The sequence below is a fragment of the Lepidochelys olivacea genome (genome assembly GCF_965140295.1).
Source record: "Lepidochelys olivacea isolate rLepOli2 genome assembly, chromosome: 10".
In the NCBI taxonomy this organism is placed as follows: domain Eukaryota; kingdom Metazoa; phylum Chordata; order Testudines; family Cheloniidae; genus Lepidochelys; species Lepidochelys olivacea.
Genome location: NC_140420.1, coordinates 33,339,466 through 33,356,904, shown reverse-complemented (window position 1 = coordinate 33,356,904; position 17,439 = coordinate 33,339,466). Strand labels below are relative to the sequence as shown.

The window sequence follows — 17,439 nt, the reverse complement described above, 5'->3', positions numbered from 1 at the left end:
TTAAATTACAAGCATTAAAAAAACGAATTGGACAAACACTCTCTGCAGCTCATTTTCTTGCAGATATTCTTAATACTCGGTACCAGGGTCAAACCTTAAGTGCTGAAGAAGAGGAGTTGGCTATGACATGGACATCCAGCAATCCCTCCATAATGCCAACTGTAATAAACTTCAGAGCTAAGGGTGAACCATTCAAGAAATATATGTTTGCTGATGATTTTTTAAAGAAAGTCACACCAGTGAACTGGTGGAAGTCACTTAAGCACTTAGATTCAGAGACTGTTGAAGTGATCATCTCACTTTTAACAGCAGTAGCTTCTTCTGCTGGTGTAGAAAGAATATTTTCTTTCTGTGGACTAATTCATTCCAAACTGAGAAATTGTTTGGGACCTGAAAAAGCAGGAAAGCTTGTTTTTCTTTTCCAGATTACGAATAAACAGGAAAATGAAGGTGAAGATGACTGAGTTAGCTGCAGAAGCCAGTATTTTAAGTTTCTCATGTTGACCTGGCTGACAGTCGATTTAATATTGTTTTTTTTGTTTTGTTTTTTAAATATTTCATTTAACTATTTTAGTTAAAAATAATTTTAACAAAAATAAACCTGATTTTAAAAAACTTGAATGTTTAACTAAATTGAAATTGCATATGCTTGTTTTGTTAAAATATTAATGTTTGCTGTTGAAGAAAAATATCCAGAATACATAACGTTGTTGTTTTAGTTAAATAATTTAAGTGTTTGTCTGGTGATGTTCTCCTAATATAGCATGGGAAGAAAATCCTCCAAATATTAATGATTAACCTGTTGAATTGGAGATAGGTCACCTCCCAATGACTTCATAAATATCTGCTTCAATTTCCTTTGGTAAATGAAATAACCAGTCATTGATTTTCTGATATAGCTGTAAAACGAATCTGAAAAGTGTTCAAAATAAATCACTTTAAAAATGTTTAGTGTGTACCTTCTGAAAATGAAACCTACATCTATCTCTGAGTTGTGAAGAATATGTATTAAGGTTATAACAACCAACAAGAATGCACTTTATGTAGAAATCCATGATTAAATCAAGTCTTCCTGACTAGTGATTTAAATCATGATTTAAATCAAATCCACCCTGGCTCCTGCCCTCTTCGTTATTCAAACTCCCAATTATCCAAAAAAATCTGTGTCCCCCTTGCTATTCTGATAATGAGGACTATACTGTAATGGGATGGTGAGGACTGAGATACTGGAGAAATAGACAACCCACCTGAAAATTTGAAGTAGGAAATGGGATTGGGGGGAGGGTGATAGGATGGATTACCTGATGGGTTTTTTCCATCTACAATTCCTATCAGTTTGTGGAAGAATAAACAATGCCATTGAAACTGCAGGGAGATCTTATTTAGGTTAGAAAATAACTATCCCAGTTTAACTTGACCAGGAAGTTGGGGATAGCACTCCTACACTTGCAAATTCACAGGATTTTTTTAACTAATTCAAGATGGTCAGTATTTGAAGTTTCACATTTTATCCAAAACATAGCACTGCCTGCAAGCATCATGCTGTGGCAGTGACCACTATGAGGGGAACTTCCAAGGAACTGGCTTTGGTTCTAAAGGCCTTGGAAATTTCCTAGGCGAATACTGACCATGCTTAAGAGATCTGACAAGATGACAGGATAAGGGAATCTGAAAGCTCATATACTGTGATACCAGTTGCAACTTCCCTTGCTTTCTTACAGCTGCATTGTCAAACCTGCGAATAGTATCCGAGTTAATGAGAATGTGCTGGTGAGTTTCAAGTGCAGTAAAATGCAAGAAGTAGTGGGTTTTGGCAGCTTCCTCCCTGAATCTCCCTGTATGCTGGGCTCTTAGCAGCCTCTGCTCATCACGGTTTCCTTGGAGTTTGTGTGGCTCCTAATCACCAAATGGCTTGATGCTGCTGCTTTGTAGGCTGTCACTATGGTCTGTGGATTCCCTTTGTGGTATGAGGAAGAGATGTAACACAGGAAACCCTAGTACAGATAAGGCCAACTTTTCTGGGCAGTTCATCTCCTGTATAGAGGGAATACTTGATGGCTTGTTAGCAGTCATGTCTGAGGAGGAGCTGTGTGTCTGGGATTGGGTAGCTTGGTCTGCATGCCGCTCAAGCACTGCTTGAATGTTGCCTTTTAAAAATGTCCTTGAGGCCTGCTGGAAAGAGCCAGGTGTGTGCCCTGCTCTGTGGGGTGAGAAATGAGGACAGTGACTTAGGCCTCATCTACCCTAGAAAATTAGGTCGGCATAACTACGTTGCTCAGGCAAGTGAAAAATCCACTCTCCTGAACAGCGTAGTTAAACTGACCTAAGTCCCCATGTAGACTGCGCTCTTCCATTGACCTGGCTACCGCCTCTCAAGGATGTGGATTACCTGCCCTGATAGGAGAGCCGCTCCAGTCGATGTGAGTAGTCCACACTGAAGTGGTGGAGCGGTGCCCCTGCAGTGTTTTAAGTATACACAATTTTATAGGCTGAATTAAAGTGATGCAAGAGAGATGACTTCCCCTGCTTAGAAAGGCTGTCACCTCTTCTCTTCATCCATACCAGGCTCAGCTGCAGTCCTGTCAGATCTCGTCGGTTAAGCAGGTTGAGGCCCGCGCAGTGCTTGAATGGGAGACTTCTCAGGAATACTTTAGGGCAGTGGTTTTCAAACTGGGTTATGCATCCCCTAAAGAGTATGTGAGCTCTTGTCGGGGTATGCAAGAAAAATCCTGTAATGGCGGACAATGTGCTTTATTTAGTAAGACTTGGCAATCTAATCATAGGTATATTATGACCCTATCTCAGAAGGGGATACATAGTAGACTACATTATATGGAAAGGGGTACACAGCCTAAAAAGTTTGAAAACCACTGCTTTACGGCTCGTCTACGCTTAAAATGCTACAGTGGCAAAAGGGGGTAGTGGTGACACCCGTTGGAGGCTTCCTGACCACCCAAAAGCCCCATCCCTAATACATCATGCTCTAACATGGCACAGCTTGGGGCTGATATGCAAAGTTAGACAAGGCATGTGAGTTAATTCCACTTTGTCTCTGGGTGTCAGGAGCTTTGCTTCCCAAGCTGTTTTTGTGTGTGTGGCTTTTCCTTGCTAGTTCTGAGAGCACTTTCTCACTTACTCTGCATATATAAATGGCCATGGTTCTGTGGCTTGAAATTGCCGTGGGTCCCTCCTCTGCTGGCCAAGCAGGGGTTTCACAGGAAGCAATATATCAGAAAATGAAAAAGCTGCAGCTTGAATTTAACAGTTTTTGTCTTTGGCTGACACAATGCCAGCTATTAATTAATGATATTAAGACCAAATGTTATACAGATCCAAAAATAACCTTGGAATTGATTGATGATGATTTATTCATTGTGCTTGGGAGAGAGAGAGGCAGAAGATGTGACTAGGCCAAGAATTATAAATATTTGGGGTTTCCAGAGAGATCCAGCACTTGTGTGTGGGGGCAGCATTCTGTTTGTGTATATTGGGTGAATAGACTCTCAGGACTTGCTGTTTGTAAACCTGATGACAGAAGTTGACTTGAGAATGGGAGGAAAATGCCAGCGGATTGTTTTTCCTTTTGGGTCGCTGGAGGCAGTGACTGGGCAAAGCTCCTCTCATATTCCGTGATTCCTGAGTGTGGGTGTATTTGCAAATTTTTTTGTTTGTTTGTTCGGCACCACAGGGTTAAAATGTCAGATTGTAAAGTCCAGGCTGGCTCAGGCATTGCCTGTGTCTCTTCCTGAGCTGACCCTTCTCTTAGCCCTGGTCTATACTAGGACTTTAGGTCGAATTTAGCAGCGTTAAATCGATGTAAACCTGCACCTGTCCACACGATGAAGCCCTTTATTTCGACTTAAAGGGCTCTTAAAATCTATTTCCTTACTCCACCCCTGAGAAGCGGATTGGCGCTTAAATCGGCCTTGCCGGGCCGAATTTGGGGTACTGTGGACACAATTCGACGGTATTGGCCTCCGGGAGCTATCCCAGAGTGCTCCATTGTGACTGCTCTGGACAGCACTCTCAACTCAGATGCACGATTGTTTGCCGTTGCTCTGACGCAGGGAGGGGCAACTGACGACCCGGCTTACAGGGTTGGCTTACAGGGAGCTAAAATCAACAAAGGGGGTGGCTTTACATCAAGGAGTATTTCAGGCAGGACTTCACAGAGGGTTCCAATAAGAAATGGTGCACCTAAGTTATTGTTCTTATTTGAACAAGGAGGTTAGTCTGGCCTCTGATAGATACGTGGCTAGATTTACCTCGCTGCACCTTCTCTGTGAGTGACTGCAGTGTGACCTAGAGGAATGAGTCCCCTAGACTGAGGGGGTGGAGGTGGGGGGTTTGCAAATGAGTACAAAAGAAATCTGGTCTGTTTCTTGTTTTGATACACTCCATCTATCTTTTACATCTTTGGCTGGCAGCAGACGGTGCAGAAGGACTGCACGCCATCCACATCTCATGGCTGCTCGGCAGAAGATGATGCAATAGGACTGCTAGCAATCCGTATCACCTGCCTGCTCGCCATAAGACGGTTCAATAGGACTGACTGCAGGACTAAAGAGAATGACTGGATCAAGTCACTCCAAATTTAGTCCCTGCGCCCATGTCTGTCCAGGAGCTCCTGATCGACCTCACAGAGGCGACCAGGAGCACCTCGGACATGACGATGACGGCTTGCCAGTCCTACTGTACCGTCTGCTGCCACCAGGCTAGGGGTTGCTGCTGCTGTGTAGCAATGCAGTACCACGTCTGCCAGCACCCAGGAGACATACGGTGACAGTGAGCTGAGTGGGCTCCATGCTTGCCGTGGTATGGCGTCTGCACGGGTAACTCAGGAAAAAAGGCGCAAAACGATTGTCTGCCCTTTCTTTCACGGAGGGAGGGAGGGAAGGGGGGCCTGACGACATGTACCCAGAACCACCCATGACAATGTTTTAGCCCCATCAGGCATTGGGATCTCAACCCAGAATTCCAGTGGGCAGCGGACACTGTGGGAACTGTGGGATAGCTACCCACAATGCAACACTCCGGAAGTCTCCTCTAGCCTCGGTACTGTGGAAGCACTCCGCCGAGTTAATGCAGTTAATGCACTTAGAGCATTTTCTGTGGGGGGACACACACTCGAAAACAGGCTTGGTCATGTGGATGGATGCAGGGTTAAATCGACCTAACGCTGCTAAATTCGACCTAAACTCGTAATGTAGACCAGGGCTAAGTGTGATGGACTGGTTCACCATATACTGAACTCTCCAGTTCTTAAATCCTCATTCATGTGGGCTTTTTCTTCATTTTCTTGGATCAGTCCAACAAATGCATTGGAATGACAGCTACAGACTTTTGCTTGAACAATGAGGCAGAACTGTGTGTGATACAGCAGTTACGGGTGTAGGAGGTATTCAAGTGCATGAGAGCTATTCACAGGCTCTTTAAGGACAGAACTAATTGAGTAATAATTGGGGGTTCTGGCTGGAAAAGTGCATCATGTCTTGGAACTGTTTTTGAATGGGAGACATGGTAAGGGACTATTTGGGGTTGATAACTGGCTCAGCCTAGGGTCTGAGGTGTAGGGAAGCAGCAGAGCTGCTTACCCTTTGGAAGGGCGACAGTAATGCTGAGAGCTCTGGTTTTGATGCATTTGGATTGAGAGATACCTTGGTCTTTTCAGAGCTTCAGAATGGCAGATACTAAATGTCTGTGTGTGTTTTAGGGGTGTTAACTGTATGTTGGTAGTCAGCATCATCTGCTAGGTTGGTTAGGGTCAGCATCAGCTGACCTTGGAAGGGACTTGGATCAGCCAGACAACAACTGGAGGACTATGGGACATGTTTGTGAAGGGTAAGGGGTGTAAGTTGTATCAGGTACTATGTCGAGGTAAAAGCAGCAGCCTGGAAAGGGTTAAGAGATTTCTGCCTATTACATGGCTGGAAGAGGAAGCTGGATCCAAAGGGGTACCAGGGGAGGGGTGTGTGGTGGTCTCACACACACACACACACACACACTGGTAGAGGCAGCAAGGTTCTTGGGATTCTAATCAGCATTTTTGGTTGGATAGTTTTATTTTGTTTGTACCTGTTGTTGTAAACAATAAATAATGAACGGGGCCCAGGGGTAAGGGCCTTTATAACAGATTTAAACCTGGAGTTTGCTTTGCTTCCTCGGCTGATGAAACAGCCTACAAGGGCAAAAAAGAGTTTTTGTAAAAGCCCAGAATTGTCTGCTGTTGCCGCCCGCTCCTGGCTTTTGTAGCTTGACCAGGTTCTCTCCCTGGCCCTAAGGAAGCTCTGCCACTCGCAGTGTGGGGCGAGCTGCAGCTTAATACTGGCCTGGAGTGGCGAAGGGTGGAAAACCACCCATCCACTTGCCAGAGCATTCTTATTCCATTTTGTATCCATTGTCATGGAGGAGGTGAATTAATATACCCTCCTCTGCCTGATAATTTCCCCTAAGCCCCAGACTCAGGACCGCTCAATCCTGGCAAGTGGAATGCAGCAGAGTTTGCTGCTCATTAGGTGTAAAATATACAGTGGAAACCTGAAGGAAGTAAAGTCTGGAAATCGCTTCTGTGTGTTACAGGGCCTGTTGGATCTCAAGCTTTCTGAAAAGGGCCTTTTGAGGTTCTCGTACACCATCATTTTCCTGTGGAACTGGCATAACCCAGTCCACCTGAAACCAGCTTGAATATGTGGTTATGTGGCTGCATGCACGTTCGCCCACCTCTGAATATATTTGCCTTGCCTTCTACATTGGAACATCGTTTTAGCACCATTTCCTTTTGTCTTCACAACATAGATAATCACACTGAGCACTAATATAAGACAGTGCTTTGTATCTGCCAAGTGCTGCAAATGTTGGTTAGTAGCCAGTGTTTTTCGTTTCATTCTCTGCCAAACAGAAGAGGGTCTCCTGTCTGACTTAGCAAAGTACATCACAGGCAAGGCTATGACAAAGGTGGCAATTCCTATGTTCCTAGTGGAGCTAGTGGAATTTGCTGTCTTTTATAGCTTTTCGGGTTATGACTCTTGCTTCTGATATGACCCTGAGAGGCAGCATGTGCCGTTTAGTCCTAAAACTGGCTCTGCTGGGGGGTGTGATTCTGGCATTCTGACCAGTAGCTACACTCTGCCAAAGGAGGCATCTTTGAGAGCTCAGGATTGAATGCCGGTATCATAAACCAGCAGGTGTATGGGCCAAATTGGAGTAGAATTCTATAGGGGGTGGTCAAATGGGATGTAACCAGGAGTAATGAAATGTAACTGAGCAAAGGAAAACAGATTTGATAGGAGGAAAACTTTCTGTCAGTAAAATATAGCAATAGCAAGTCTCAGAGCCTGGGTCAGTTTACTTGGGCTTGTGCTATGGGGCTAAGGAATGCGATGTTTTGGCTCAGCTCTGCGACCTTCCCCCCCCTTGCTGGGTCTCAGAGCCCAGGCTCCGGCCGGAGCCCGATCATGTGGGGATTGAACACTCAACTGGACAATGCATAGGACAGTGTACCTTAGGGAGCAATCCTGCATTAGCCCTCGGGAAAGGGAATTGTGACCTCGATAGAGCTTTCCTATCTCTAATATGTGTGAGTTAGACTAAAACCGCTTGAATTGCATCTTCTAGGAAGAGGAATCACATGTCTTCAGAGAGCAGCCCTCCATTTCCCAGTCCCCCGGCACAACTTAGCCGCCTTCAGCGTTCTTGCTGGGCAGAAGTACAGTACCCAGGCAGCTGAGAACAAGGAAGAGGAGCCCCTGCACACCATCATCAGCAATACAGAGAATGTGAAAGGTGAGCAGAGGCCGGGGATATCACGGGAAGGAAGTCTCTTGGGGTGCGTTGAAAACCCAGTGAAATGGCACTGCCTTGGCAAAACAGTGCCTAACTGGGAGGGCAGGAGCTTGGGGCTATCTCCCAAGGTACCTTCCCCACCTCTGGAGGGGGAGAGGTGCAGGTGTTTGTCATCCCATCAGTTAGAATGGCTTTTGGGATGGACTTTCGAGACTTGTGGAAGGAAGTTGTCATTGATGCTTCAATAAGAGTAAATTCTTGGAGTCTCATGGTCAAGGACTTCTAGGTATCCTAGCAAAAATAAAATCACCAGAATGAACACCACAACATAAAATCTCTAGCAAAGTAGTAAATACAGAGTAAAGAATAAAACAGCAGGAACAGGTTCACCCCTGTACCCTCTCAATATCTCGCTGGAAGCATGAACCTGTTGAGAAATAAAACTACTTAAGAGTGAGATAGACGCACCTCTATAGTTGCAGTCTGGCAGAAGCCTGCAGTGTGCTCTGGTGGATGTAACTTTCGTGTGTGTAGGCAGGGGGTTCCAAAGGACCTGCCTCTTGCCTGCTGTTACATCTGTTGTTACACAGGTGAACTGTGTGTGCCCAGCTCATTGCTTGTGATGATGGAGATCTCTGATTAAAATCATGCTGTCATCCCTTTAGTTAGAACTAATTGCTTTGCCTTCCTCCAAGCAGAGCTGCTTTAAAACAAAGTCATGTGAGTTATCTGAACACAGAAATAGCATCTTAAACTCAATATTCCAAGGCCTTTTCCATACACCTTGTATTTTTGAAGATCCAGGGCTATGAAGCCCTTAAATGAACTTGGTCCCTCTGCACCCATCATCTTGCCCTCTGGGGTCAGAGAATCTGGGGTTTTGTCTGCAAGCAGCTGCAGACATGTGACAGGTCACGGGTAACTTTGACTGTGCTGCTAGTGTCTTAAGTGTGTCTAAGATAGGAAATGCCAAAGATCGGGCCTTTTAAAAAGAGCCTGAAAGAGAGCCTATTGAGAGAAGCATTTTGTAAAGTGTTATTCTCTTTGAGCTGCTGTTGTCATTGAGAAAGATTGAGTATATCAATCAGCTGGGTGTGTGCAGTATCAAGGGTGCTTCAGCAGAGAGGTGCCAGATTAACACAATGGCTTCTTCTGTTTTACTTAGAGTATGCTTTTTATGTTGGGACCTTAGAGTGCTTGTTGAAAGCTCTTAGAGTGGGGTGTTTGCAGATAGCTCCTTTAAATGTTGGAGCTCCCTTTCCCCACCAGCCTCTATTTGGTACAACAGCGAGGGCTCACATCTGGCGGGGTGTGGTACTCTAAAAATTAGAGGGGGGAGGATTGGCTACGAAGCAGGGGAGGGCATTTTTAGAGATGAAGATTTGGGGATTGGATGGCTCCATGGATCAGGAATGGAGTGTAATTTTTCACCTCGAGGTCACTGATTCAGCTTCAGCCCAGATATGTAGTGACCTGAACTCACATAATATATCGTCTAATGGCCGTTCTGCAGTCTGTGTGTTGTCTCAGCCCTTGTCCAGGCTGACAGTGTGCCCACATGGCAAAAACCATTCTCACATTTCAAAATAAATAGCGCCTTTGTTGGCAGTTTCCGTGGAGGCCATAGATGCCCATATCCCCTGCCACTCCTAGCCAGGGCCCTGAGAGGCTGAGGCACACTAGTGAGGCTGTGTGTGCCTTTCCTGTATGAGAGAACTGTGTGAAATGCCCTTGGGTGTGCGTGTGTGTGATTAATTCTAGGAGAAGCCTCCAAACATGAGTTCCAGGCAGAGACGAAGAAGCTGTTGGACATTGTTGCACGTTCCTTGTACTCGGAGAAGGAGGTAGGTCACCTGCTAATCATACCGATGCTGGTGAAGTTTCTGTTTGCAAAGCCATGTGTGTGTGTATATATATATCTGTCTCTGTCTGTGGCAGGGCAAGACACTGCCCTTGCAGTGGAAATGCCTGCTTGACTTCCCAAGAGAGTATGTTTTTAATTTCATATGTAAATACATCTAGATGACTCAGTAGGCCTGTTTTGGCTCTGGCAATTGGCTGTATTTTAGCACCAAGTTTAAACAAACCAACCCCCACACCACTAAATGGAGAAATACAGTTGGCTCTGTGCCGCACTGCATGTAGCGTTCCAGCACGATGGAGTTAATGGAGTCAAGGCAGAGCTGTGCTAGCCTGCTGCCTCACTGGAACTATCCCCTTCCTTTTACTGGCCATTTTTCTCCCTTAGATTTTAGTGCAGCATTTTAAATGCAGGGATTGATAGAAGGCTGCCCTGTCCTTGCCGGCAGAGGTATGTCTTTGTGCCCTGGCGAGAATGGGGTGTGCTCCAGATTTTTGACTAAGGCCTTGCCTATACACACCATCCAGCCATGTTTGGGAAAGGAAGCTTCACTCTGGGACTTCTGACTCCATTGGAAAGGATGCACTCTGGGGTTCTGGCATCAGTATCACTCAGAAGACTAAAGTGCTAAAAACCCACATGTCCTTTCCATAGGAGCCAACGGTGCCAGTGTAAAGAATGCCTGCTCAAACCCCTCCTCTTCTGGTACCCCGTTTAGGGGCTGTGACATGGCCACACCTAGAGTGTTGCAGTCTGCGTGTCTGTCTCTCGACAAGTCCCTCTGTTGGGATGAAAACCTGTGTATGAGCCAGCAGCATGCCCTGAACACTGTGGGGGTGCCACACAGGTGGCTGGGAGCGGTGCTGGCTAGACAGAGGCTGCAGTACATAACAATGTTCCTTCCCCAGGTGTTTATCCGGGAGCTGATCTCCAATGGCAGCGATGCACTGGAAAAGCTGCGTCATAAGCTGATGTCTGACGGGAAGGTCTTACCAGAGATGGAGATTCACCTGCAGACAGACAGCGAGAAGGGAACCATCACCATCCAGGTATCTCCCTTTGCTGGCAAGAGGAACAGGAAGTCACTTTGCTGCACGGCTTATCCCAGCCGAAGCCCATTAGAAGCTGAGCTGGAGTGTAACCCTCATCAGTATCCACTGTCTCCCTGTGCCCCTGGCCCTTCACAGCTGGGTGTCTGCAGGGCTGGTCAATGCTCGACAGTGATGCTAGATTGAGTCTGTAACCCCAAGCTTTGATGAAAGGCCAGCAAGTTTGTGCCCCCGCCCACCCATTACCATGCCCCTGTGTGGCTGGGAGAGGGACACCACAAAGCAGGGGAGGGTTGCCCTCTCCTGCTCCAGCCCTTTCCTGGAAACAACCTGTGGCTTCTCCCATAGTGCCTGTTACCGTGTTGGGACTAAAGCACTTTCCATGTTCTGTGCATGTATCCCTACTAAAAGGCAGCCTCCCATGTGGGAGGAGGGCAGCCAGGTGCACAGCATGCTGCCGTACAGTGTGTGCATGCGGGGGTTTTCTTCACCGAGACCCTGCTCTTCTCTAGGTCTGAGACCTCATGTGCTGAAAACAGGCAGAGCTCCCGTCCTAATTAGCTCTGCAGGAGGCGCTGGTGCGGTGAGGGCAACCCTCCCCTGGTTTGTTGTGTCCCTCTCCCAGCCACACCTGCTCTGTCAGGATGAGCGAGTCCCCTAACTCTGGTTTCCTGGTATTGAGCTATGAAATATTTCACCATAAAGCTGCACTTCAGGGATGACTAAAACTCTCTGGCAGGCAGATCTCTGGTGCCTTGTCTTTCAAATGTTCTTGCTTCCTGCTGCCCGAATCAAGGTTGGAGTTTGAGGGGTTCCTGCTGCTGGCAGAGGTGTCGTGGAATTTACTCGGTATCCAGATTTATGTGACATTTCTTTCTTATGCAGCATGCTCCAGAGGAAAGGGGGTGCATCTCTGGCGTCATCTCTCTTGTGGCAGGGGGAGAATGCACTGTTCCTCTTGCAGAGGCAGAGAAAGGAGGACAGAGATGCTTTCACTTTTTCTAGGAGCAAAAGAGAGGCAATTTTTAGGGTAAGGCGAACACTCCCAAGCTGTGGCCCGCAGAGCGCTCGTTGGTCACGTGGAGCCCAATCTTCTCTCTGTTTCTAGTTGCTTCTGTTGTTGGCCGGGCTCTTCCTTTTAAAAAAAAAAAAAAAAAAAAATCTTGGAATGAGCTTAAGTGACTACACTGGGGTCACTGCTATATAATCGGAGAGGAAGCAGGAGCTTTCCTCATGGGCCAGAGTGACCAGTGAGTCTGGAGCTTTGAGACACCGGCAGGCCCTAGAGGAGTGCCAAGGGGACCAGGGGATGGGGTAGCTGGGCAGCACATTGAGGGGAGAAGGAGGACAAGGGACGGGAATGTGTAGGGAGAAGGGAGCAGAACGGAGGGGACAGGGAGATGAGATGAAGCCTAAAGGACACAGCATAAGTAATCTTTATCACAAAGGACAAAGCACTTATGTCTTCGGAGACTGTTAAAATATACTAGATACTTTCACTTTTTCATGTAAGGGCCTGCTGCAGTTGCCATAGGGATGATAAGTGATCATGAGTGGGAAGACTGGGGCTGGGCAATACAACGTGTGTGTTGTGTTCCACAGTAGGGAGTGTTTGAGAATCCCCGGATTAGTGAATTGTATTTGTTACTTTCTGAGTTTCGCAGTGTTGTTATATTTCCTTGGCCATTGTCTAAGCAAGTGATCGCTCCATTAGAGACCTAGACACAGCTGTAATCCCAGCACTGGGATGCAGTTCCTGTCTAGCCCATATCTGCTCTTCCTGGGATTTGCAGGGCATGCTCTGGGTTTTGGACATGGCATTGGGTTCCCTCCCTGACCATTTTGGCTAATAGCCATTGATGGACCTGTCCTCCGTGAATTCATCTAATTATTTTTGAACCCAGTTATGCTTTTGGCCTTCACAACATCCCCTTGCAATGAGTTCCACTGGTTGACTGTAGGTTGTTTGAAGAAGTACTTCCTTATGTTTGTTTTAACCTGCTGCCTATTAATTTCATTGAGTGAAGTCTGATTCTTGTGTTATCTGAAAGGGTAAATAACACTTCCCTATTCACTTTCTCCATACCATGGAGAAAGACATCTATCATATCCCCCCCTCGGTTGTCTCTTTTCTAAGCAGAACAGTCCCAGTCTTTTTAATCTCTCCTCATATGGCAACTATTCCTTACCTCTAATCATTTTGGTTGCCATTTTCTCTACTTATTCCAAGTCTAATATATGTTTTTGAGATGGGATGACCAGAGCTGCATGTGGTATTCAAGGGTGTACCATGGATTTCCATAGTGGCGTTACGATATTTTCTGTCTTATTAGCTATACCTTTCTTAATGGTTCCTAACATTAACAACTTTTTTGACTGCTATTTTTTGAGCAGATGTTTTCAGAGATACACCATGAGTTCAAGATGTCTTTGTTTAGTGGGGTCTAAATTAGCTATTACCTTCATTTTGTATGCATAGTTGGGATTGTGTTTTCCAATGTACATTACTTTGCTCTTCTCAGTATTGAATTTCATCTACCATTTTGATCCCATCACCCAGTTTTGTGAGATCTCTCTGTAACTGTTCACAGTTAGCTTCGTATTTAATTATCTTGTCTGAAAATTTTGCCACCTCACTGTTTACCCCTTTTTCCATCTTGTTTTTGAATATGTTGAACAGCACTGGTCCCAGTGCAGATCGTTGGGATCCTGTTGTTTACCCCTGTTCACTATGAAAACTGACAATTTGTTCTTCCCCTCTTTTTCCTATTTTTTAAGCAGTTACTGATCCATGAGATGACCTTCCCTCTTATCTTGTGACTGCCTACTTTGCTTAAGAGCCTTTGGTGAGGGACCTTGTCAGTGGCTTGTTGAAATCCAAGTATACCTTATATCAGGGGTCGGCAGCCTTTCAGAAGTGGTGTGCCAAATCTTCATTTATTCACTGTAATTTCAGGTTTCATGTGCCAGTAATACATTTTAACATTTTTAGAAGGTCTCTCTCTATAAGTCTACATTATATAACTAAACTGTTGTTGTATGTAAAGTAAATAAGGTTTTAAAAATGTTTAAGAAGCTTCATTTAAAATTAAATTAAATGCAGATCTTATCAGTTTAATGTGATACTTGCCCTTGCTTTTCCTTGCTGAGTTTTCCAATGTCTGGCTTGTATTTGGATACTTTAAGCTGCACACAGCCTTCTGAGTGATCAGTTGTTAACCAGAATAGAGGACCCATGATCTCTCTCGGTAGCTTCAAGTGCACTCCGCAGATCTACAAACTTTGATGCCCACAATTCTGAGCTTTTTAACTGAATGAGCTGCATTTCGAAATCAACACCCATCCACTGAAATACAGACCAACGAAAGTGACTTTAACTTTTCAGGTTTAATTAGAAAAGAAAGCATTGGGCCAAATTGCTGGAAATCTGTCAGAAATTTCTCATTTCAGTTCTTGCATGTACATTCCAATCTCATCGACACTGATAGCGCAACGTGTCGATAGTTCTTTTATGTGTTGGAAGTAGTGGAAAGTAGAACTTGGAATATCCCAAGCAAAAACTGCTAGTTTTACAACAGATGCCTTCCAGGCTTCATAAAGATCCAGACACGTTTGCCCTGGAGACAGAGGTTGAGTTCGTTTAGGTGAGCAGCGATGTCAGTTAGAAGCATGAGCTTAAACAGCCATTTGTCATCATCCAGTTGGGGCTAGTTTTGTCCTTTTTCTGACAAAAAGGCCTTGATTACATCAAAACCATTTACAAAGTGCACCAAAACCATGCCACTACTTAGCCACCGAATGTTGTTGTGAAGGGGAATGTTGTTATAAGCACTGTCCATCTCTTCTAGCAGTGCTTGAAACTGTCGGTGAGTCAAAGCAGATGGAGCAACAAGGAAATTCACAATTCGCCCCACTGTATTCATCACATTATTAAGTTCGGAATTAGAAATTTTAGAACACAGGTTTTCTTGATGGATGATACAGTGAAATTTGACTGTTGGGTGGCCAATTTGATCTTCAAGTAACTTTACAAATCTCTTCTGTTTTCTGACCACGGCAGGAGCACCATCTGTTGTCACAGAAAATATTTTTCTGATGTCAACTCCTCATTCTTCAGAATGGTTTATAAAACTTTCCACTATATCTTTCCCCTTTGTTGTGCCATGCAGGGGTTTTTGGCAACAAAGTTCCTCTTGGATTTCATCGGAAGCACAATATCTTGCAACAACTGTCAAACGTGGAAAGTCGTTTATATCCACGTTGTCATCAACTGCAACGCTAAACACTGCTGTGTCTTTTAATGCAGTCATCTACTTTTCCTTAATGTTTTCTGCCATTTCGCTTATGCTTCTCTCAACTGTTCTGTCAGACAGGCAATTCTTTTATTCTAGATATGATCGTGTCTTTATTTGGCAAATCATTGAACGAAATCTCTGAACTGCTGAGAAAAACTTTTTATATGTTCCCCTTCTGTAAATGGCTTTCAGTTTTTTGCAATGCACTGTGCAATCTTGTAACTTTCTTCTGTAGCTTGATTTTGACTCACACTTAAGCTGTTAAAAACACTGCTTTTCCTGCTCCTGCCTTTTTGATCGATTCAGTCTTGTCTGCTTCGTCAAGAAAGATTTTCTCGTGCTTCATTTCAAAATGTCATCGAACACTTGATGTGCGATAAACAACACTGTCACAACAGAAAGCACAAACAGCACGGTCCTTCTTTTGAATAAATCCAGATGTGTCTGTCCAAGAAGGCTGAAATGTACGGACATCTAACTTTGCTTTCTTAGGAGCTGCCATTTTTTTAAATGTTCCCCTCAACTGTCAGTGGGGGGGGGGAAATGGCGACATAGGGCACGCACAAGGTCAAATGCAGACATGGTCTGATATAAGCAGCAAACCAGGACCAGGAACAACTTTTAAAGTGGTGGTGCTGAGCTGTGCCCCCTCTTGCCCCTGTCTGCGCCCCTCACTGCCTCAGGCTGGGCCCAGTGGGCCTCAGGCTGGGGCCAGCTGCAGAGCGCTGTGCCGAGGCCAGGAGCAGAGCCCCGGGCTTGCTGCTGGTACCCCAGGCCTGCAGCAGGCTGAGCGGGGCCAGAGGCCCGGACCCCAGCTGGCAGGGGGCCGGAACCCCAGAGTGGCAGTGAGGTAAGCGGGGCCTGGCAGCTGGTATCCCAGGCCTGCAGCGGGCTGAGCAGGGCCGGCGGCCGGAACCCCAGACTGGCAGTGGGCTGAGTGGCTCAACCCTCTGCCGGTCTGGGGTTCTGGCCGCCAGCTCCTGCCAGCTGGGGTCCTGGCTGCCGGCCCCACTCAGCCCCGCGGCCGGCCTGCTGTTCCATCCGATGGCTCCTGCCAGCCGGGGTCCCAGCCTCCAACCCTGCTCAGCCCGCTGCCAGCCTGGGGTTCTGTTCATCCAGGCAGGCAGCAGGCTGAGCAGGGCCGAAGTCTGGGACCCCGGGACCCACAACCCCTAATCCCCAGCCCCATTCCAGAGCCCACAGCCCCAGCCAGAGCCCTCCCCCTCCCCCCCACCCCAACAGCCAATTTCATGAGCATTCATGGCCCACCATACAATTTCCATACCCAGATGTGGCCCTTGGGCCAAAAAGTTTGCCCACCCCCTGGGTTAGGCCTTGAGCATGTGGGAAAGATCCACCAGGGAGATACCTGGGAAAGAATTATCTGTAGTAACTCAGAGTCCTCCCTATCTAGTGTCCGATCTCTGCAGTTTCATATTTGAGTTCCTTCAGCACTCCTGGATGAATACCATCTGGTCCTGATGACTTATTACTGTTTAATTTATCAATTTGTTCCAAAACCACCTCTAATGACACCTCAATCTGGGACAGTACCTCAGATTTGTCACCTAAAAAGAATGACTTAGGTGTGGGAATTTCCTCACATCCTCTGCAGTGAAGACCAATGCAGTGAATTCATTTAGCTTCTCTGTAACAGTGTTTTCTTCTTTGAGTGCTCCTTTAGCACCTTAGTTGTCCAGTGGCCCCACTGATTGTTTAGCAGGCTTTCAGCTTCTGATGTACTTAAAAAATAAATCTGCTGTTAGTTTTTGTGTCTTTTGCTATTACTCTTCAAATTCTTTTTTGACCTGCCTGATTATACTTTTACACTTGTCAGAGTTTATGCTCCTTTGTATTTTCCTCAGTAGGATTTGACCTCTACTTTTTAGAAAATGTCTTTTTGTCTCTAACTGCCTATTTTACTCTGTTGTTTAGCCATAGTCACGTTTTTTTGATCCTCCTACTACTTTTGTTTATGTAAGGTATACATATAATTTGAGCCTTTATTATGGTGTTTTTTAAAATTTTCCATGAAGCTTACAGGCATTTCACTCGTGACTGTTCCTTTTGATTTCTGTTTAACTAGCCTCCTCATTTTTGTTTAGTTCCCCTTTTTGAAGTTAAATGCTACTGTGGTGGGTTTCTTTGGTATTTTCCCTCCTGCAAGGATGTTAAATTTAATTGCATGCTTGTTGCTGTTACTGAGCGGTTCAGCTATATTTGTCTCTTAGACCAGAACCTGTGCTTCACGTAGGACTAAATCCAGAATGGCTCCAAGAAGTAGTCATTAATGGTATCTTGAAATTTGATCTCTGCATCACACCTTGAGGTAACATGTTCCCAGTCAATATGGGGATAGTTGAAATCCCCCATTATTATTGAGTTTTCTGATTTTGTGGCCTCTCTAGTCAACCTGAGTATTTCACAATCATTGTCAACATCCCAGTGAGGC

General features: G+C 45.6%; 1 protein-coding gene across 1 annotated transcript in view; it reads left to right on the top strand.

Annotated features, from left to right (window-relative positions):
- TRAP1 (TNF receptor associated protein 1) overlaps positions 1-17,439 on the top strand; it is a 75,598-nt gene that overhangs the window by 10,010 nt on the left and 48,149 nt on the right. The window contains exons 2-4 of the mRNA XM_084642119.1: positions 7,615-7,782; positions 9,544-9,626; positions 10,552-10,692. Coding sequence (XP_084498245.1) covers positions 7,615-7,782; positions 9,544-9,626; positions 10,552-10,692 — 392 coding nt within the window. The remainder of the gene's footprint in view (positions 1-7,614; positions 7,783-9,543; positions 9,627-10,551; positions 10,693-17,439) is intronic.